The 20,149-nt window shown below is 52.7% G+C and overlaps 4 protein-coding genes across 4 annotated transcripts; 3 read left to right on the forward strand and 1 right to left on the reverse strand.

The window, feature by feature from the left end:
- Positions 1–3,424: 3,424 nt before the first annotated feature.
- Positions 3,425–10,040, forward strand: J4E90_006616 (uncharacterized protein; the record flags this gene model as incomplete). Its single annotated transcript, XM_051436161.1, has 3 exons — positions 3,425–6,645; positions 6,696–8,212; positions 8,260–10,040. 3 exons carry the CDS (start codon positions 3,425–3,427, stop codon positions 10,038–10,040), a joined length of 6,519 nt encoding a protein of 2,172 aa, XP_051289955.1.
- A 3,147-nt stretch (positions 10,041–13,187) lies between these two features.
- J4E90_006617 (uncharacterized protein) lies at positions 13,188–14,989 on the forward strand (the record flags this gene model as incomplete). The annotated part of the gene is made up of 2 exons (XM_051436162.1): positions 13,188–13,248; positions 13,296–14,989. 2 exons carry the CDS (start codon positions 13,188–13,190, stop codon positions 14,987–14,989), a joined length of 1,755 nt encoding a protein of 584 aa, XP_051289956.1.
- A 522-nt stretch (positions 14,990–15,511) lies between these two features.
- Positions 15,512–16,755, forward strand: J4E90_006618 (uncharacterized protein; the record flags this gene model as incomplete). Its single annotated transcript, XM_051436163.1, has 4 exons — positions 15,512–15,673; positions 15,729–16,044; positions 16,141–16,374; positions 16,451–16,755. 4 exons carry the CDS (start codon positions 15,512–15,514, stop codon positions 16,753–16,755), a joined length of 1,017 nt encoding a protein of 338 aa, XP_051289957.1.
- Positions 16,756–18,072: 1,317 nt separating this feature from the next.
- Positions 18,073–19,724, reverse strand: J4E90_006619 (uncharacterized protein; the record flags this gene model as incomplete). Its single annotated transcript, XM_051436164.1, has 2 exons — positions 18,073–18,745; positions 18,793–19,724. The coding sequence occupies 2 exons, from the start codon at positions 19,722–19,724 to the stop codon at positions 18,073–18,075; spliced, it is 1,605 nt and encodes a 534-aa protein (XP_051289958.1).
- Positions 19,725–20,149: the final 425 nt, after the last annotated feature.

Consider the following 20,149-nt stretch of genomic DNA (forward strand, 5'->3'; position numbering starts at 1 on the left):
AACTGCGCCGCAGCTTGTGCGGTCCGGATTCCTTTTCGACGAGTCGTCCAACCTCCGCTGAGTCGAATGCGACATTGGCGTCTTCTTTTGCCGTGCTCAGTTGCGGGGGAGGGTCTGGCTGGGCAATTAGGCGACTGTGGAGGATGCGATGCCAGGCACACTACCACTAACCGTTTGCGGTCTAGGCGGCTCTTAGCCAGGGGGTTGATTGTTGGAGAATTGTTCACCCCTTGGCATTCGTTGCGCGGGCCGAACTGGCATATCTCTTCGCGCTGCCGGTGGGTTCATTTGACACACCGTTATTCAAAATGCGTTCGCTGAGCCCACGAGTCGCGCGGATGCTGACTGCCGCCTCTAGATTACCACCGGGCAGCAACTACCGTGGTTCGTACCATCACGGACGACGGGAGACATGAGAACTACTTGCGCCATCCCGAATACCAGGCTTGCAGGCCGAGGCGGTCGAAGCGCTGAGTTGCGTCCGCATGCATACTCATCCGCAATCAAAACTTGCAATTCTGACGCGCCAGAATGTACCGCCCTGTTGGTCAGAAAAGCAAGCGTGCTGTTACGTGGACCGTCTTGACGCGTTCCAGAAGTTTCCGGCGTTATGCTGCGCCACGGAACGATCATCTATTGTTGGAGGACGATAGACAGGTTCATACATGTCCTACTCGATCGCCACGTGCAATTGTTTTGCGGTAGTGAAACAGCGTTCCTGCAGGAAGCTCGTACGCATGAGAACCGCTACCCGGGTGCAGAGTAGCTCCGTCATCATCGTATGAGTGGCGTATGTAGTCTACAGCTGATGCATTCTCCTTCCACTACCAAGGCGTCTAAATGTTGAGGACGGCAGGGCTCCATAATTGGACGGGTTCTCGGGATGCTATGCAGCGCGTCTGAGTACTTACAACAGGGTCTGCAAAGGTACTAACAGTGTCAATTCATAATACCCCAGACTTGGCTTCTCCGTACCAAGGAAACGCATGACGGTAGAGAGCGTACTTGGACACACGACCGAGTTCCACTCTCTACCCGCGCTCGATGCAGCCCTGGAGATGGCCCGTAGGACCGGTACCATTTAATATAAGCAGCGTCGAGACCACCTGGGCGAGGAGCCTTGAGGTACACGGGACGTACCAGCAGGACTTGAGTTTACCCCGCAAGCCGAACAACGGCGGGGCCGTCTACCTCTTTGGACCTAGTACATCGTGGAACGATGCGCGATACCTGGAAATCTGCAACACATCCCGTCTGGCACACCAATCGCGCCGACATAAAGGCTATATCAATGGCAATTATAGTTTGTGAAGCGACTCCGCGCCCGTCGCCGAACAGGACCGCGGCTTCGATACGCGAACGGAAGAGCTGACTGCGTTGAACTGTCAGCAAATCTTGAAACCTTGGAACCTTGGAAGGGATGCGAAGAGCCTACACACGTCAACTTGAATCCTCCATTTGATCATAGGTGTGGCCTGGTAGAGATTGGTGAGCCGAAGAAGTTCCAGCCTCCAACAGGTAGCACAACATTAGCCGGTCAGCCAATCTTTCCTTGAAGGATCTCTCGTATCTGCAAGCCACCTTGAAGACAGCAAGATACAACGGCCATGGCTCAAGATCTGGCATGGCGCCAAGTGGCCTGCTTATAGCCGTGATGCACCCAGATATGAGGACAGTGTAAGAAACCGTGTCGCTTAGGCGTCGTTTACTAATCGTTAACATTTACACATACTGCCGAGCAGCAGCCCGGTTGTCTGAATCCCCTAAACCTGAAAGTGTTAGACGGACGTCTGCTAACTGTCCGGACTCGTAGGAAACGAACACAAGAGGCGCGCAAGCCAAGTCGTTTTAGCGATGATCTATTTGTTCTCCGTTACCCCAGATCCGGTCAACCGTCTGTGATCGATGGCGCTACTACTCATTACTCGATACCCGATGGTCACAAACACCGTTTTGCTACTTCCATGCAACGACGGAGTAGCGAGAAGCCAGGCTAGCTTAGAGGCCTCGGCCTCAAGACCAAGGACCAAGCCAAGGTCTCTTTAGGCACGATCCTACTACTACATAGCGCCGTGGCAGTCCGGAGATGAGCGTGAGATACAGGTTCCTTCTTCGTATCTGCTGCATCATACCTCCATCACCACCGACTCGCTTGCCTGGACCTTGGCTCTTTCTTCTCGCAGGGAGCATGCTCGTGTAGTGACTTCCCTTGCATACAAATCCCACGTAAGCCAGTGTAGAGCAACAAGACGCGGCCAAGGTTTCAACAAGAGTCTGCTCACCACTAGTTGTTACAACTACGCCCTGTTGCTACTAAAGCTTTGGCGCTGTTTCCAGATAGCGGAGGCCACAGGAGCTCGCTACGGAGGTACGTATGAGTCAGAGTGTTCCAACGTTGCTAAGCACCAATTGAACAAACTACAGATGCCCCACCAACAAACGACGAGAACCCATCCCCCACACTGTTACATCTTGTGCAACAGCTATATCAAACGTCGAGTGATATAGTTGGAATAAGGTTCAGTCAGGGAGACGTAGTTCAACGGCGCACAGTCTGCATTGCTGTGGCGTGATTCCGCTGGGGTGGAAACAAATATCCGTCTACGCGAAGTCGATCATGACCTCAATACGTATATCCCTATCTCATCCACGACCGACTGACTGGTCGGATGTTCAATACAATACTACCGACAGGCTGGAACTGTGCAAGCATCGGTGTGAAGATGTTGACATGTCACTATAGCCAATACATGCTGTTGGCAGTAGGTATTGAGACTTATCTTAAGTCTGTCGCAGTCTGTGCTCGTACAATCTCTGGCTAGAGCTTGAAGTGGGCTCTTGATCATCGATCCAACACTGAGAGTCATTCTCGTGACTTACCAATAGCGCATGCACGCCGCTCCCTTGAGGTCGTTGCTGGAAGTGTTATCGCCTAGATTCCTACGACGGTCGCCCGACGTCAACATGCGCTGTGCGAAATGAGCCAATGTTCTGCTTGACGATTCGCATAATATTGGCTTTTGCCCATATGCGGGTGTGGTTGACGCCGCATCTTGCACGGGTTGCTCGGAAGCCAACGTCTGTCGAGGTAGCGACGGGTTTTCGCAACAACATTGTACCTAGGAGATGAAGTTGGTGATGGAGAAACTTTGCGCACTGCGAGAGTTAGACGGGCTCATGGACAGAATCCCAAGGGGTCTTGCGGCTCAACGGTCGCGCCTTCTCAAGAATAGGGCTGAAGGGGCCCAACGCTAGCCAGATGCGGTAGCGTGTTTTCGAGTTGTTTGGCCGCGGTCTTTGGGTGACGTGCGCGACGACACTGAACGACACCATACCTACCAGCGCACCCGTCTTCTTAATAATGTATAATCTACGAGCCTTTTGAAATTTTGCGCCTGAGACCCATCCCGCCAAGCCATCCGAAATGGCAACCAAAAACGAGACGACGCGCACGCGCATCGACCGAATCAAGGCAGACTTACGGTCGACTACGACATGCACAAACACCACGGTGACGGCGCTCCAGGACTTACTGTCCGGTAAGGAGGAGGATGCACCGCAAAAGGAGAATGTCCGAGTAAAGGTGCAGGCTACGGCACGGCGGAGAGGCGCGACAGCAACAGCTACAGCGACGGCGGATATCACCAAGCAGAAGAACGCGACGCTTGCGCCAAAGGAGAAATACGTACTAGCGACTGAAGTTGCCAATACGACGCTCCAGACACTCGCCGATACGCTGAAGAACCCACTGCCCGCAGTCGCTGCTCGCCCCCCTACCAAATCGAAGCCAACGAACGCCGAAGATGCGCGCAAGCCGGCTAGACCGCGACTCGGCCATACGACGAGCTCTTCCGTATCCCAGAAACCCCTTCGAGAACGATCCGTCTCTCAGCTCAATAACTCGCCGCAAAAACGTGCCCCGCGTCGGTCGTCGTCGTATTCGTCCTTCCTCGCACCAGGCCCAGACCCTGGCCTTCTCGCAACAGCAGAGTGCGCAAGAACGGCATTTGCATACTTGGGTACAACAGAGGCACAGAGAGTACTGGGCAAGGACTCACAAGAATTGCAGTACGAGAACGGCGTGCTCGTGCTTATCAGCAAGCTTGTCGCGCTGGGCCTAGACAACATGGCAGTCAAGGAGCTCAGAGGACTGAAGAAGAAACTGGATAAATATCTTGGCCAGGATCCGGCAAAAGAGGAGCCCAAGTCTGGCCTACCGCAGCCGGGGACTGCAGAGAAGGAGAGCATTGCGTTACTTCTCGACTTTGCGACGATCGACCCGAAGAGCCCTGCTGTGCCGTTGGTAGCGAACTTCCAGATATACACATTGCGCATTATTGCGAAGCTCAAGAGGCCCCGGACTATCGAAGCCACATGGGAATATCTGAAAATGACCAACCCCTCGTCACCTATAAATCTGCTCTGGCACACTGCGAAGACATCGAACGGCCAAGCGAAGGCGGCGAGACAATTGGAGTCCCTGGCGCAGACGATTCTCTCCCTTTGCCCGAGTATATCGAGCGCAGAAGACTCTAACAATTTACAACCATCTGCGGAGACCGTACTTCTTCTACAACATTTGGCCTTCAGCACCCGGAAAAAGTGGTGGGACCTGGCCAAGCATCAAGGCAACGTTGATCGGGAACTCTTAGAACCGTTTACAAAATGCTTGGTTGCTTTCGCTCGCAGATCAAAACTCACGCCCAGCAAGAAGTTTAAACTCGCGGAAACCTTGTACATCGACCTGGAAGGGCTCCCGACTGATTCCACTACACCGGCCGCTGCGAACAAGACTCTTTCTTCTCTCGCTCAAGCTGCAGGCTTGTCTGATCAGGCCCTCCGGTGGCTAGGGTCGTTAAAAGAGGCTTCGAGCCTTGATGCATCCGCAGCAAAGCAAACGACGAGAGCGATACGGGTCGCTATCATTAATCTTGAAGCGTTTGTGAAAGGCGAAAAGAAGTCGGACCTGGAGGAAACCATTGCCACTGCACTTGATGTTTTGCAAGGAGGCTTAGGTGGATCTGTGTCCGATCTGGAAACCTTATTTGCGGAAGTGAATTCTCTGCGACGCGCTGCCACACGATTAATCATTGCGAGTACGTCGAAAACCACAGAAAGGTCTGAAAGAAATTCGATCGAACATCATGCGGTACCAATTATTGCAACAAGCGTGCATTTCTTTGCCAGATTTCTCGGTACTGCATCGTCGAGTAAACCAGACACGAAATCGCAAAACCGACACTCTGAAAGAATTAGCCTGGCCTGGAAATGTGCGAAGAGTACTGTTGACTCTCTAATGGCATGTTGCAAGCGAACGATAAAGACGCAAGACCAATGGCAAGAGCTTGATACCATTCTTCAGGAATGCTCACATATCGTACGCCGATTTGATGAAGAGATCGAGCGTGGTACGCTTCCGGCAGAGGAGAACACTTCTCTCGTCGGCGCGTACCTGATCAAACTGTCAAATGCATACTGGTCTCTATATTCACAACTGCGGAGAGCGCGGTGCAATCCCGAAGCCCTTGTTGTAGCCATGCAGCGTTCGATTGATCTTTTGCAATCCCGGTCGCCATCCGAGCGAGAAAGTGGGCTTATTCCAATGAAGTTAGAGCACCTGGGCGAAGCATTGCAGGATCTGAACCACATCGACCGTTCTCGCAACGCCTTCCAAGAGTGTATGAGAAATCATCTCACCGTCGATGCATTGCAGCAACTTTCCAAGAAGACATCTACATCATCCCTGCACAAGATTTTCAGCACTGAGGGATCCTTCGACGCTCTCGTCCGGGTTTTGAAAACGCTCCATCACTCATTCATTAGATTTGGACCCCAAGAACCAGATGAGCTAGCCTTCTACGACCAGGAAGATTTGGAACCTGGAACGAGAGGAGCCATCTTGGAGTTACAGCTTGGTCTCTACCTACGAACGTTGTCCAAGAATCGACAGTGGGACTCCAACCTCAACAAATCGATATGTGCCCTTGTGGAACGACTGCAACAGCTTTACGTATCAGGAACCTTTCCGATCCGACATCTGAGGCTCTCTGTCACACTTCTTCAACTCTCCCAACAGGACCTGCAGATCTTGCCTCAGCACCTGATTACACTTGATGCCACAGACGACAACAGTGTGCGGACAGCAAGTAGTGAAGACGTAGGACTTAAGCACTATGAAGCCCATCTAAAAGCGCATCGTGATCTCAAGACCTTGATGCAGCAGGCTTCTCCTCCCACAGAAACCTTCAAGCAGTGCTTTGCGGCGTGGGAGTCTCTCATCAGCTCTACGTCCTCATGGGAAGCACTCACAGATCGGGTCGACAATACGGAGACCTGGTTGCAAGACCTCCAAGCATGTCTTGAATTCCTCAACGCGAAAGGAGAGGAGTACGCTGTTCTACCACTCCTGCATTTTTTGGTCAAGGTTTTAGAGCTACGGAACGACTCTGATGCATCCGAGCTAATCACGACGCTGTGTGCCCTCGGTCTGCAGTTCCTCCACCTTGGTTACACCGGCAAGGCGGGTTTATCCTTGGCCAAGGCTGAGGCGTTGATCGAACGCCATGGTCCCTCCGTAGAGGTCAGATTGCAATGGCATATGGCGTATGCCGAGTACCTTGTGGGTATCGGAAATACCACCAAATGGTATGTGGAGCAGTGTCTTATCTTGACGGAACTATACTAACACTGGACAGTCTGACTACTATGACGAACGCACAATCTCTTGCGCTCAACGATCGACAATTCATGGATCTCGCAAAGTCAACGACAACCCTCTCCGGTAGATTACGGTTCAACAAGATCGTGGCGGCTGCGTCCTATGTTCAGTCGCTTCTCGCCTCAGCTACTGGCTCATACAAGGCAGCGGCTCAGCATGCAAGGCAGTGCGTCACAGTCAATCGTCGCATTTGGGCAGCCCTCGAATCACGGGCCAATGCGAAGAAAATGACAACCGTGGACAGCAAGGAACCTATTGCGCCTCTTGTCATGTCTGTAACGCATGATGCTCTCAACGGGCCTGACTTCTGGTCCTTGGTTCCCGCGTTGTACCGAGCCTTGATGCAACAGTCTCAGATCTTCGCCCATCAAGGTCTGTTACACGAAGCTATCCATGTCGCTGAACAGGCTGAAAAGGTCGCTATGGCTACAGGATCCGCAACTCTCATCACGGACAACGCTAGTTGGCGCGCTGACTGTTGGGCCCAGAGCGGTAGACCCGACAAGGCTGAGACAATTCTCAATGCTCTGAGCCCCGATACATCCCGCAAATGCTTGTCTACTGCAGGTTACCATTCAGCTGTAGCCAGGATGCATCACTGGAACGGTCAATACGAGCAAGAAATCCAGTCTTATGACCTCATGGAGAAGCTTCTCCAGGAGCTAAGCTCACCCTCGTACATCAAGACGTTGGAGACTTCGTCACCCTCTGTCGATGCGCTTGCTGATCAGGTCTCTTCTATGACTCTAGAGACTACGGAGAGTGTCAAGACGAAGCCAGCCACCAGAGGCCGTAAACCCGCTGCCAAAGCTGCACCAAAATCGGCTGCGAGAACAACCGCCGGTGCTCGGACCAAGGCCACAGGGGCAACTGCAAAGGCCGTCACAACGACTAAGCGTCAAATAGGGAAGGCCGTAGTACCCGAAGCTTCCAGTATCGCCGAAAAGTGTTCTGCGTTGTGCGCTTTTCAGGCGAGCATGAGAGACCGAGCTGTCCTTGCTAGCCTTCTTCACGATGATCTCGATAAAGCCCTGAGCATTCTTGATGAGGCAGAGCAGCTTCAGACCGGGCTGAGCCAAGAGGTGTCGCACATGTGGGCTATCTTCAAAGCAAAGCTCGCACAAAGTGCGAAGCAGATTGCCGAAGACTTCACGGTGAACACTCTGCCAGAATCGACCATCGCTTTTCCTGCGTTTGGTCTCAAGGAACGAAGACTCTCGGACGCAATCATCACCAAGAAGGCAACTGTGGGATCTTCAGCAACTACTAAGACTGGTCGAGCGAAGAAGCAAGCCAAGGTGGACTTCATGGATACGCTTCGCGAAGCACGTGAACGACTGGTCGAAGCACACAGCCTGTGTGCTACCAATGGATCTAATCACCTGTTCCGCCAAACCTCCATGGCGCTAGGCCATGTCACCGTTTTGATGTCCGCCGTTTCTGGATCCGAGCTACCGGGCTCCCTCCACCCATTATACGCAGCCTACATGAGTGGTATGTAAGACGCAGCACATGGCAAACATTATACTGACAACACTCAGAGCTCCCTAAAGTTAACGCCTTGCGCCTTGTGCAAGAGTCAACAGAGGCAGAGAAGCAACAACTGTCGCGCGATGACTGCCTGCGATGGCCAGCGGCTGATTCATCGCATTTCGCCTTCAGCTCAGTGTCCAGCTTTCAGAAGGAGTATGTTGACATCATTCCGGAAACTTGGTCTGCAGTATCTCTGGCACTTAGTGAGGCCCGCGATGAGCTGTTCATCACCCGGTTTGAGCGTGGCTTGTCTCCTTTCGTATTGCGCCTACCGTTGGCTCGCCACGCTTCGCGCGAGATGGACGAGGAAGAGTTCTCGTTTGAGGACGGCAAGAGAGATTTCGATGAGATCATTGAGCTCAGTGATTTCAGTACGCGATCTGCCAAGGACATGACCTCGAGGGAAGCAAGACACCAGTGGTGGGCTGAACGCGAAGCTCTGGACACCCGACTTCGTGAGCTTCTTATCAACATGGAAAATATCTGGCTGGGTGGCTTCAAGGGCATCTTCTCTCAGCATGAGCGTCAGCCAGCTCTCCTAGCTAAATTCCGAAAGGCTTTGGAAGACATACTCAACGAGCACCTGCCTTCCCGTAAGAAGAAGAGCACTCAAAAGCGGCCAGTCTTGGATACACGGGTACTGGAGTTGTTCATTGGGCTGGGCGACGCTACCAATGAGGATCTTGACTTGGACGAAGCGCTCATGGATCTCATATACTTCGTTGTGGACATCCTCCAGTTCAACGGCGAGCGCAATGCCTATGACGAGCTCGATTTCGATGCCATGGTCGTGGAGACGTATGAAGCACTACGCGCCTATCACAGCGCGTCCCACAAGCTTGACGCTGGTTCTCGTCACACGATACTCATCTTAGACAACAACTTGCATGCGTTCCCCTGGGAGTCGCTACCTTGCCTGGAGCCGCTTTCAATCTCGCGACTACCTTCCCTTGCTGCCCTTCGCGAAAGAATAATTTCCGCACGGTCCTCCACAGCTCAGCAGGACGCTGCTCCGGGACATTACATAGCCACAAGTACGGGAGGTACAAGCATGCTGAATCCATCCGGAGACTTGTCCCATACTTCGAAAACCATCAAACCGCATCTAGACGAGCTTGCAGGCCCCTGGAACCATATCGCCAACCGCGCACCGTCCGAGAAGGAATTCGAAGATGCACTGCGTGAGAAGGATTTGGTACTGTATTTCGGTCACGGCAGCGGTGCACAGTACGTCAAGTCAAAATCAGTGCGACGTCTCTATCCCGGCGAGCAAGATGAAGGGGACAGAAAACCTGGCTGTGCGACCACTCTTCTCTTCGGTTGTTCGTCTGTACATCTCACTGAAAACGGCATTTTCGAGCCTTCGGGTATGCTTGCGGCATATCTTACTGCGGGCGCACCAGCAGTACTTGGCATGCTGTGGGATGTCACTGACAAGGATTGCGATCGTTTTGCCGTCAAAGCGGGCGAACTATGGGGACTATGGCCTGAGGCACAGGAAGATACGCCACCATCCAAAACGCCCGCGAAAACGCCCGCGAAGAAGGCGAAGGGCAAGGGTCGAGTTACGCAATTGGCCGAGGAAGTAGAGATTGCAAGAAGCGTAGACAGTGCAAAGAAGGGAAAGAAGTCTGCCAAATTGGTGGATGATCGTTCGAACACGGGTCGGGTGTCGCAGAAAGGCGTTGGATTAGACGAGGCAGTGCGAGATGCGAGAAAGGCCTGCTACCTGAAGTACCTGAACGGGGCTGCTGCAGTTGTATACGGGATTCCACTGTATCTAGACTAGCGCAGTGAGGTCGGGCAAGACCACGGCATAAATAATGAGCGCATGAGGGGATAGTTCTAATAAGCACGAAAGCAGATCCTTCCAGTTGGGTCGCGCTCAGTAAACCTTATTGTGACGCGCGTTAACTTTGGTACGGAAGCAACTCCGATGGCCTGGTCGGCGGCATGAGGGCCACGGTCTGCTGTCAGCGGGCGCGACGACGTGATCATACGATCTTCGCATCTCGGAACTCCACAATCTCGAGCGCGTCAATACGCCCGCTACACTTTCCGGTCTTGTTCGCGACGAAGTCGAAGCCATGGCCGAACGCCCGGCCAAATCAGGGTCATCACGAAAGCGAGCCCTCGTGAGCTGCGACCGCTGCAAAATCCGACGGGCACGGTGCATACGCGAAAATGCCGAGGTGCCATGTGCGGACTGCAAGGCAAATGGCGTGGTGTGTGAATCGAAGCTTCCACGTAAACAGAGGGTCTATGGCAGTGTGGAGACCCTCAGCTTACGCTACAGAGCCCTTGAGTCGCTAGTCAAAGGCCTCTTTCCGGATGAGAATGTTCAGGACACAGAGACCCTGTTCAAGATCGCCACGACTAGGAACATTGCTATGCCCGCGAGCGACGACTTTACTCCCGCAGACATCTTCAGCAGTAGCAGTAGCGATAGACAGACTTCCTCGCTGGAACAGCAACAACAACAGCAACACTCATTGCAGCCATCGCCAGTTGTTCAGTCTGCCTACTTGGGCTCGCACACTACCACGTATCCCCTGCACTCTGCTCGGCGCACTACTGCCTTGTCTACAAGCAAAGAACGTCTTCGTCAGCCCATAACGCAACAAGTATCTTCCCAGACTGACGAGATCATTCGTACGAATCGTGGTGCCTCACATTATTTCGGGCCGTCGAGTAGTTTCCGACTTGCATCGACTATCCGCACCCTCGCGTCCCGATGGAAGGCCGTATCAGGCGCCGACTTTCCTGGCCTCCGATCATTCACCTCAAACCCCTCGAGCCGATCGGGCTCAGCTCTCAAACGCAGCAGCACGAATCCGTCTGAAGATGAATTCGCTCCACCATCCTACAGTCAGCGTCCAGGTTCTAGCCATGGCAGCCGCAAGAGATCTAGGACAGAGTGGGAGGCATCAAACGATCCGTCGCAACATCATGATCACTCATCACGTCTAGATACTATTGGTGATCTGATACCCGCAAAGCATATCGCCGACGCTCTAGTAGCAGTCTACTTCGATCACATACATGTGTACTTTCCCCTTTTCAATAGAACCACGTTTCAGATCCGGCTGGAGGCTACGTACTCACGGAAGACGCAGTTGTTCGAAGAGTGCAAGGATATGGGGTGGCTAGTTTCGTTGGCCTTGGTGTTGTCGTTTGGCTGCCAGAAATCAAAAGCAGATGATGTCGACCAAATGAATGTACTTCGCCACAAGTTTCTCGCCTTCGCCAAAACCTACTTTCGGACGCTTCTGACATCGACTCGTCTGGACAATGTCCAAGCGCTCGTTCTTCTCAACATGCATCACCATAATATCGGGCAGAAGAGCAGCTCGTGGTTACTGATAGGTCTTGCTGCACGTATGGTACGTTATATGCTTTACAGGACACCCATGCTCTGCTAACACATATCAGGCCATTACCATGGGAATGCATCGAGACAGCACGAACGTCCAATTCGAACCCATCGAATGCAATACGCGCCGACAAGTCTGGTGGTCGCTCTACATATTCGAAAAGACACTGTGCGGCATATTGGGCCGCCCAACAGTGATTGACGATCGAGAGATGTCGATGAAAGTCCCAGACGCACCAATGCTAGAGCAAACGCGCATCAACGCAGCGTTCATGAATCTCTGTTCCGACCTAGTGTCCACATCGTACCGCATTCGACAACGTGCCTATTTCGACAAAACTTCTGCCGAGGAACGGTCCCCGACCATCGCTGTCGCCATGGCCCTACTTCGGGAGTGCGACAACTTCTTCGCAAAAATACCTCAGCACATGTCAATAGAAGACATGTCAGGGCACCCGGATCTGAAAGCAATGACATTATTGCTGCACGTCTACTATTACTACACGCGTTGTGTCATCTCCCGAGACTTTCTCATACAAAAGGTAGAGAGCAACGTCTGCTTCCTGGAGAACAAGGCGCCCCCAATTTCAGAAGACTGGTCTACAACCCTAATCCTGGCGGAGGACTGTGTTGAATCAGTACACAAAAGCCTCCAATGCATCACCATCGGCATCGAGCTGGGGATATTCGAGATTATCGGTTACTCCTGGCTGGACTTCTTCTTCGTATTCCACGCTGTCTTGATCGTGTGTGCAGATTTTCTTGCGCGTCCCAAGGGCCAAGCAGATTCACCGAGAGACGTCGAACGTAAAGCGACGGTGCGCACTGTACTTGACCAGGTCCGCGGGATGCAGAAGCTCGCACCTACGTACAAGACCCTTGGCCGGATTGCGCTGCAATTCGCCACAATAACTGGTGTTACTCAGGATAACGATTCGCCAACAGTACCGGATGTGCCAGAGGAGGGGCATCTGGACAGTGTGGTAGACATGGGGGCCGAGGAAAGAACGGATAATGCCGACATACTCGATATAGGGAATGATTGGTATACAGACGCGACGGCCGATTTGGGATTAGACTTCTTCGATCTGAGTCAGGCGACACATCCAGGGTCATTCCCCATTATGGATCCTCCGTCGCGTTCTGAAAACACGGGCGATCAGACAGGCGACGTGGTGGACGATTGGACAGACAGGGCGCTAAAAGGAATGCACACGCTATAGACACGAGGTCACGCGTTGGGAACTAGGGAAATTGCACCAAGATACCTATATTGCCGTCATGAATTAATTCGCAAATTTGGATGACATCATCATCTAGCGTGGTGTTGAAGTTTGGTGAGCGCTTGGCGATGCACGATCGACCGATAGCCGCAGCCAGTCAAGATCGGACCATGCCGCTTTGAGATTTCATGACGCATTTGTTCGAGGTTGATGTCGTGACAGCTGCAGACAAATACAGGCCCGCAGTAGCTTGCGCTCCTGCAGCGCGTCGCATAAGTGCTGAGCTTTTACCTCGATGCCACATTCAACTGACAGAACGCCTATTCTGCCCACCACGAATATGGCAGGCGGTAACAAGGATGGAAAGAAGAAGGTGCTGGTTGTGGGAGCTGGAGCGGCTGGTATGTTGAACGCTGTATTGAGATGCATCGTTGTTAATTTGAGGCAGGAATGTCGTGTGCTCACCATCTTTCCGAACACCCTGACAAATTCGATGTTACCCTCATCGATGCAGTAGATTACTGTGGTGGCCAGGCTTTTTCCATTGGAGTTGACAAAGAGCGCCACGGCGCCGAATGGCTGAACCAAGGTGTGCAAGGTGGAAGCTACATCTTCCACCATACCATGACAATGTTCGCGAGACAAGGCCACCACGCCGATCCGGTCAACCTCCAAGTTTCCTTCGGCAAAGACGACATCTTCTGGACCAACGTCTTCCCCACCGAGCTTCTTGCACGACATCAAAAAGAGATACGCAGGTTTCATACCATGATCAAGATTGTCCGTTGGTTTGAGATTTTCTTCGCATTGATCCCGATCAAGATTCTTTTCAAGATGTTCTGGTTTTCCGAAGAGTTCACCAACACTGTCGCCATGCCCATGATTGCACTTTTCCTAGGAACTGGAAACGAGACGCCAAATGTACCCAGCATCATCCTAGAACGACTCTGCACTAGTCCAACGTACGGCATGTGGTATCCGGTAGACAAACGAAGCATTGCTAGCAACCTGCCGCCTATGGTAGTTTTCCCCAAGTTCAGCGAGTTCTACGAGCGCTGGAGGCAGGATCTGCTCAAGAGAGGTGTCAATGTCAGGCTTTCGACGGAGATCACTCGGGTTGTGAAGCGAGACAAAACTGGTGTTACCGTTAGGTTGATCAAGCGCACGCCCATGCCTGACTCGCACAATCCCAACAGTGTCCACGTACCCTATGATGAGGAGCACAACGCCGATGCGGACGCGCAAGAAAAGGAAGAGCACTATGACGAAATCATTCTCTGCGTACTTGCCGACACGGCAAAGCGTATCCTAGAACCCACCGCCTCCTTCCGCGAGAAGAAAGTCCTCGGCTCCGCCAAATTCTCCGACGACATCACCGTGACCCACTGGGACAGCGACTACATGCATAAGCACTACGAAAACTTCTACGATCCAGAAAAGTCCGCCAAAGAGCTTTCCGGCGCCGACCAGACAGCCCGCAACCAATACGCCGAGAAGAACTTCAAGCCCATGTACTACATCAAGATGTACCCGCAAGACCGATCAAAATTGGAAATGTGCTTCGACTGCACAAACTACCAAAGTCAATTCCCACCGGACGTCCCCTTTGACAAGCACATTTTCCAGACCATCTACCTGAACAAGGCGCGCGACGGCCATTTATGGAGCATCGACGAGATCAACAAGGACAAGATCATCCGCAAGGACTGGTGGCACCAGCTCTGCCACTCCTGGACCCATTACGTCTTCGTCGTACCATGGATGTGGCTACTCCAAGGACGGAAACACACTCGCTTCGCAGCAGCATGGACACTCATCAACGCCCATGAAGTCGCTGTCATGAGCGGTATCGCTGCCGCTGTTGATCTCGGTGCACAGTACCCTGCTGATCTCGAGCGCGACAAGTTTGCTTTCTTGAGCTTTAGGTTGTATTATCTGTTGGCATATGGAAAGTGGTATAGCCGTAAGGTGACGAAAGAGACGAAGGAGGGGCCTGGAAAGGACTGGGCGAGTGGGCTTTATGGGAGTGTTTACAGGGGTCCTGGTGTGAGTGATATTGATCGGCTACAGTGGAGGGAGGAGAATGATATCAAGGGTGAGCCGGTTACGTATCAGTATCCTACTAATGCTGGGACGCGGTAAGCTTTGGAACAAGCTTTGTAACGGGAGGGGTGGAGAGCGAAGAGTGGGCCGTGACTAGTGTCCTGATGGCTGGTGTAGCTTTACCAATACCACATCTAATATCCACAAGTGAACGACTACGACATGCCTAGTTCTTCTCCATCTCAATCTTTTGTCAGCATGTTCACGAAAATCTACCTTTGACCTCAACGCGCGGTCGATTACCCAACACTAATTGCGTCCCAAAACGTCAAGTAAGCCCTACATCTACGATAACCATCATCAAGTGTTGAACCTATCGTGCAAACAAGGCGTAGGATCGACATCGTATAGTCTTACGTCCAGTCCCGAGTTGTAACCCGCGTTAACTCCGTCAAACTCCGCCAAGACCCTGCATATCATGACCACTTATCTCCACAGCTCCACATGGAAGATGTGTAATGATGTCGTTGTTGCCAGAAGTATAAGTAACCCAAACATCCAAAATATCATGTACCCAGAATCGAGATCGCCTCAACGGAAAACTTGACCATCTTACCAACCATGTCATCCAAAACCCCCCTCGACATCGTCTTCGGCTGCATGACCTTCGGCCGCGAAGGCGAAGAACAAGTCCGCACTTCGGATATAAACGATTGCGCAGCTATCCTCGATACCTTCCAATCCTACGGCCACAACGAGGTCGACACGAGTCGTTTCTATGGCGTACGCATACTCATTCCCTCTCGCCCTCCTCTCCCCACCGAACTAACAAACCCAGGACGGCACATCCGAAGAATACCTCGCCAAACTTTTCTGGCAGAAGCGCGGTCTCATAATGGACACCAAGTTCTTCCCCAACGTCCATGGACTTTTCAGTCGCACACCGACTCACTCTAGGAAAGAGGATATGGGCAAGAGTTTGGAGGAGAGTCTTACTGCGCTTGGAACCGAAGGCGTGGATCTGTGGTATCTGCATGCGCCGGATCGGAGTGTGCCGCTTGAGGAGACGGCGAGGGCGGTGCATGAGTTGTTTGAGGAGGGGGGAGCGAAGAGGTTTAAGAGGTGGGGTGTTAGTAATTTCATGGCTTGGGAGGGTATGTTTAGTTCAGTTCATGCATGCTTCCTGTCCCTTCCCTTCCAACCCTCCCTCATTTCTCAATATCAGATACCTTGCTAACCATTCACCACAGTCGCAGCAATCTGCGAGATTTGCAAAGCAAACGGATACCAGCTACCGAGCGTATACCAGGGCGTATACAACGCCCTCCACCGCAGCATCGAACACGAACTGCTCCCTTGTCTGCGCAGATACAACATGTCATTCTACGCGTTCAATCCGTTGGCTGGCGGGTGGTTGACCTCGCGGTATAAGCGCGAGACGCAGAATGATGCTCTGGAGGCTGGCAGTCGGTTTGACGCGAACCGTAAGTCGATACCTCGCATCAATCTATATCCTACAAGGATTGAGGGTGATTTAGAGCTGACATCAATGTTTCACAGGTATGCAAGGCAAGATGTACCGCGCGCGCTACTGGAACGACGAGTTCTTCAATGCGATCGAGAGCCTGCGGTCTGAATTACCTGAAGGGCAGACGGAGAGTGAAACGGCGCTTCGGTGGATGATGCATCATAGTCAGCTCAAGAAAGAGTTTGGGGATAAGGTTATCATCGGGGCGAGTAGCAAGGAGCAGTTGGAGATGAATCTCAAAGACTTTGAGAAGGGACCGTTGGATGAGAAGGTTGTGGAGGCGCTGGAGAAGGGGTGGGCGGTCACGAGGGGGGTGACTTGGAAGTACTTTCACTAGATTGAGAGTCGAAATCGAGGGTGAGGAGGTGAAATACGGTGGGATACGAGTGGAAGTTTGGTGAACGAGGCTTTTAGAGGCGGAGAACGTGTGCTGTGAAAGAAAGGTCAGCCACTTCCGAAACGGTAGACTTCAAGTAGTGACCAGCATCTCCGACTCCCCGAGTAGATAAAATAATGGAAAATCCTTCCTGTGGCAGATGTTCTCGGACCGCAACCCAATAACATTCACCCACACAAAGCAAGATACCAGCACACCGAAAATGCCATCACCATCTCGCCTCCAAACCTCCATCGAGGATGCCACCACCAACACCATCAACGCCGCTATTGCGAAAAAACAGACACGAGAAGCCGAAGCCGAAGCCCAAAACGCAGCACATGCCCAAGCACAAGCTGCGCGGAACGCTCAAGCACAAGCTGCAATAGCCGCTCAGGCTTATGCGTATGCTCAGGCTCAAGCACAACTCGCAGACCAAGCCGCAGAGCAGGCCGTAGCCGCAACCGCAGTCGCCATAGCAGCAACCCAGCAGGCGCGAGAAATCCGAGAAGCATTCCAATACACTATGCGAACCATGCGGCGGCACGCACTCGGATTGAGCAGTGATGTAGAGAGAGAGAGAGACGGGGGCGAGAAGAGACCTGGAATGCGTTCCAAGCTCTAGTTCGGCGACTTGAAGACCAGCGTGGACACCGCGGTGAAACAAGGGGTGGAGAGCAAGAGCCTCGTCCTTCGCCTCCACCCGCTGCGGAAGAGTATCACCATTGCGACTTTGACCATTGCAATGGACTTTGTACGTATCTCAAAGACTGAAGGCGCATGAACGGATCGAGCTTTCGAGCAAGGATATGACGGCTGGTGAGACGTATATGAACCCTGGGCCGTCAAGGAGGAGACAAGCTCTGATATAATAGGACAAGACACGGTAATCCTGTATGTATAAGCAGATGGATACTGTGTCGTTAGTATGTATTTTGGTACAATGTTTGTACAGCAATGGCGTATATAGAGATGCTGAGAAAGACCGAGTTGTAAGAATGATATAGAAACTTGAGCATTAGAAGTAAGCTATAACGAAGAGTGACAAGACTTAGCGAAGGAAAGGGGGTATATCAACCAACCAACCAGTCTAGGCAATGCAACAAATCAAACGCGCGCGGATGCAGCCTTCAAACGCAAGTACGGAAAGCAAACTAGTTGAAGCAAATCAAACGCCTAGATCGTCTCATTCTGGAATCGTGTAGACAGTTCGTAAAACAGGATTTGCGCATTTACATGGTCGTCGTGAATCTGTTAATGAAAACGCTTGTTAGCAAGCTACTTCCTCTCCCTTGTCTCTCCGTCCACAGGCTTGACGCTTGTGCTGCCTTCGAGAGGAGGGATGTAACCTAATTGCTTCTCGTTGCCTCCTTCCATTGGCGTAAAGGGCGTGAAAGCGCCTTCTGGTGACGCCTGCCACTTTGCCATGTCCTTCTTCAGTTGTTCCAGCTCCTTCTGGAAGCGGTTGCCGAAGACGTCGATGTAAAAGGTTGCGCCGTTGTAGACACTCCAGATGAAGACAACGGTGAGGAACAAACCACTCGGCCAGCGGTACCAGAACCAGATGGGGCAGGGTAGCATGGTGACGACAGCATAGCTGTATTGGATGAACATGAAGGCAGGCTCTTGCATGAAGTCGGGCAGCGAGAGGACTATCTTGCCGATCCAGGTTTTGGCGTACGACTTGCGCAACCATGTGAAGCTAGTAGGTCGGCCTGCGGCAATCTTATCGCGGCGACGTACTGTGATGAGCAGGTGGTAGGCGACCTGCCAGACAGCATATGGACAAGTAGCCCAGACCATCATTTGCAGTAGGTTATAGTGGTGAGGCGAGGTTGGATCCGAATGGCGGATATCGTAGATGGCGGGATATTTCTCTTGCTGGTATTCTGGGGGCAGCAGGTGAACAAGGCAGTGTAGAGTGACGCAGGGCATGATGTGGATGAAGAGACTAGGCAGATTAGTAGGTGGTTGATGTTAGAGGAATGTGCTCCTTACCTGACGACCTTGTCCATGCTGTGGAAGACTAGCGAGTTACGCCACATGACAATAGCGACGGCATTGTTTCCCATGCAGAGGCAGTATGTCGCGATGAACAGGCGCTTAGACTGCGGGAAGACCCAGACACTCAGAACCAGTAGTATGTTGACGAAGTAGCACAGATCGGCCAGGAAGTAGTGGTAGCCCTTCTTGTGGTAGGTCATGAAGCGGATGGGCATGAAGTAGAGCAACTGAGCTGTGTACCAGTGTGGGAACAGGTCAGGGTGGCAGCCCACGAGGTATCCCGAGACGAAGATGTTCATGACGGCGGCGATGAACGAGGCCTTTTCGCGCGCAGTGACAGTGAGCGACTCGCTCCAGCGGCGGTTCAGGCGATCGACCGAATGGCGCATGCGTCTCTTGTACTTCTCAAGCTGCTCTGCTTCCGACGGCACTCTTCGCCGCCACTCTTCCACAACGCGGTCTTTTGTGATGCCCCGGTTCTTGGCTTGGTTCTTGATCTTCTCTGTCTGGGAGGCGATGGAGCTCTGGATCTTCTCGATACGCTGCGACAGGGCGAGGTTCTCGACAAAGTCGAACATGGTGAGCTTCTCGACGGGCGGGAAGAAGGCGGCATCTTCGACGTCGGAGTCATCGTGGTAGGAGCTGTTGGAGAAAGAGGCAGAGCGGGAGAGACCAGGTGTGGACAGTGGTTGATTTGCGGAGGATACAGGCTCATCCAGCAGCGTAGAGTCGCCTGGAGTCGGACGGGCCGAAAGCCCAGAGACTCCCAGCTGCGGTTCAGACCTGGATTTGGGGATACCGCCTATACCTGCATCGTCGGGGGTCGCCATGGTGGGCAGTTCCTCTTGGACGATTTCGAGGCTAGAGGGGGTTCGGCGGTGGAGGGGTCTCTTGAAGGGACGCGGGGGTGAACCTGCAGCCGTCATGCCTGTTAGCTGCTGTATATCGCTGCGAGTGCCCCCGGTCCATGGTCGGAGCAGAGGCGGTATATCATAGAACAGAGCGTACAGTAGGAAGGGGCGGCTCAGATCAGATCTAGTCAGACCCTATGCTCTCATGACAAGGCGAGTGATGTGCGGGGGTCGAGAATCGTGCTCCTCTCTGAACTTGGGGGCTTCTGGGGCAGAGGTCGTGGGTGAATGCAAGCTGGTGATTGGCAAGCTTCACAACGTCATCGCAGGCACCCGTGGCATGCGAGGTCGAAGAGGTCACGAGGGGAGGCGAAGTGGACAGAGGGCTTAGAAAGACGGCGCAGGTTCCCCGAGACTGCAGCGAACATAGGAAAATGTAGGTAGACAAGCAGGGCCGGTGTCGAGCTCCCCTGCGTGCGGCCACGCTTTCGTCACTGCGG

This window comes from Alternaria incomplexa, assembly GCF_024043165.1.
Source record: "Alternaria incomplexa strain BMP 0042 chromosome Unknown scaffold_9, whole genome shotgun sequence".
Taxonomy (NCBI): domain Eukaryota; kingdom Fungi; phylum Ascomycota; class Dothideomycetes; order Pleosporales; family Pleosporaceae; genus Alternaria; species Alternaria incomplexa.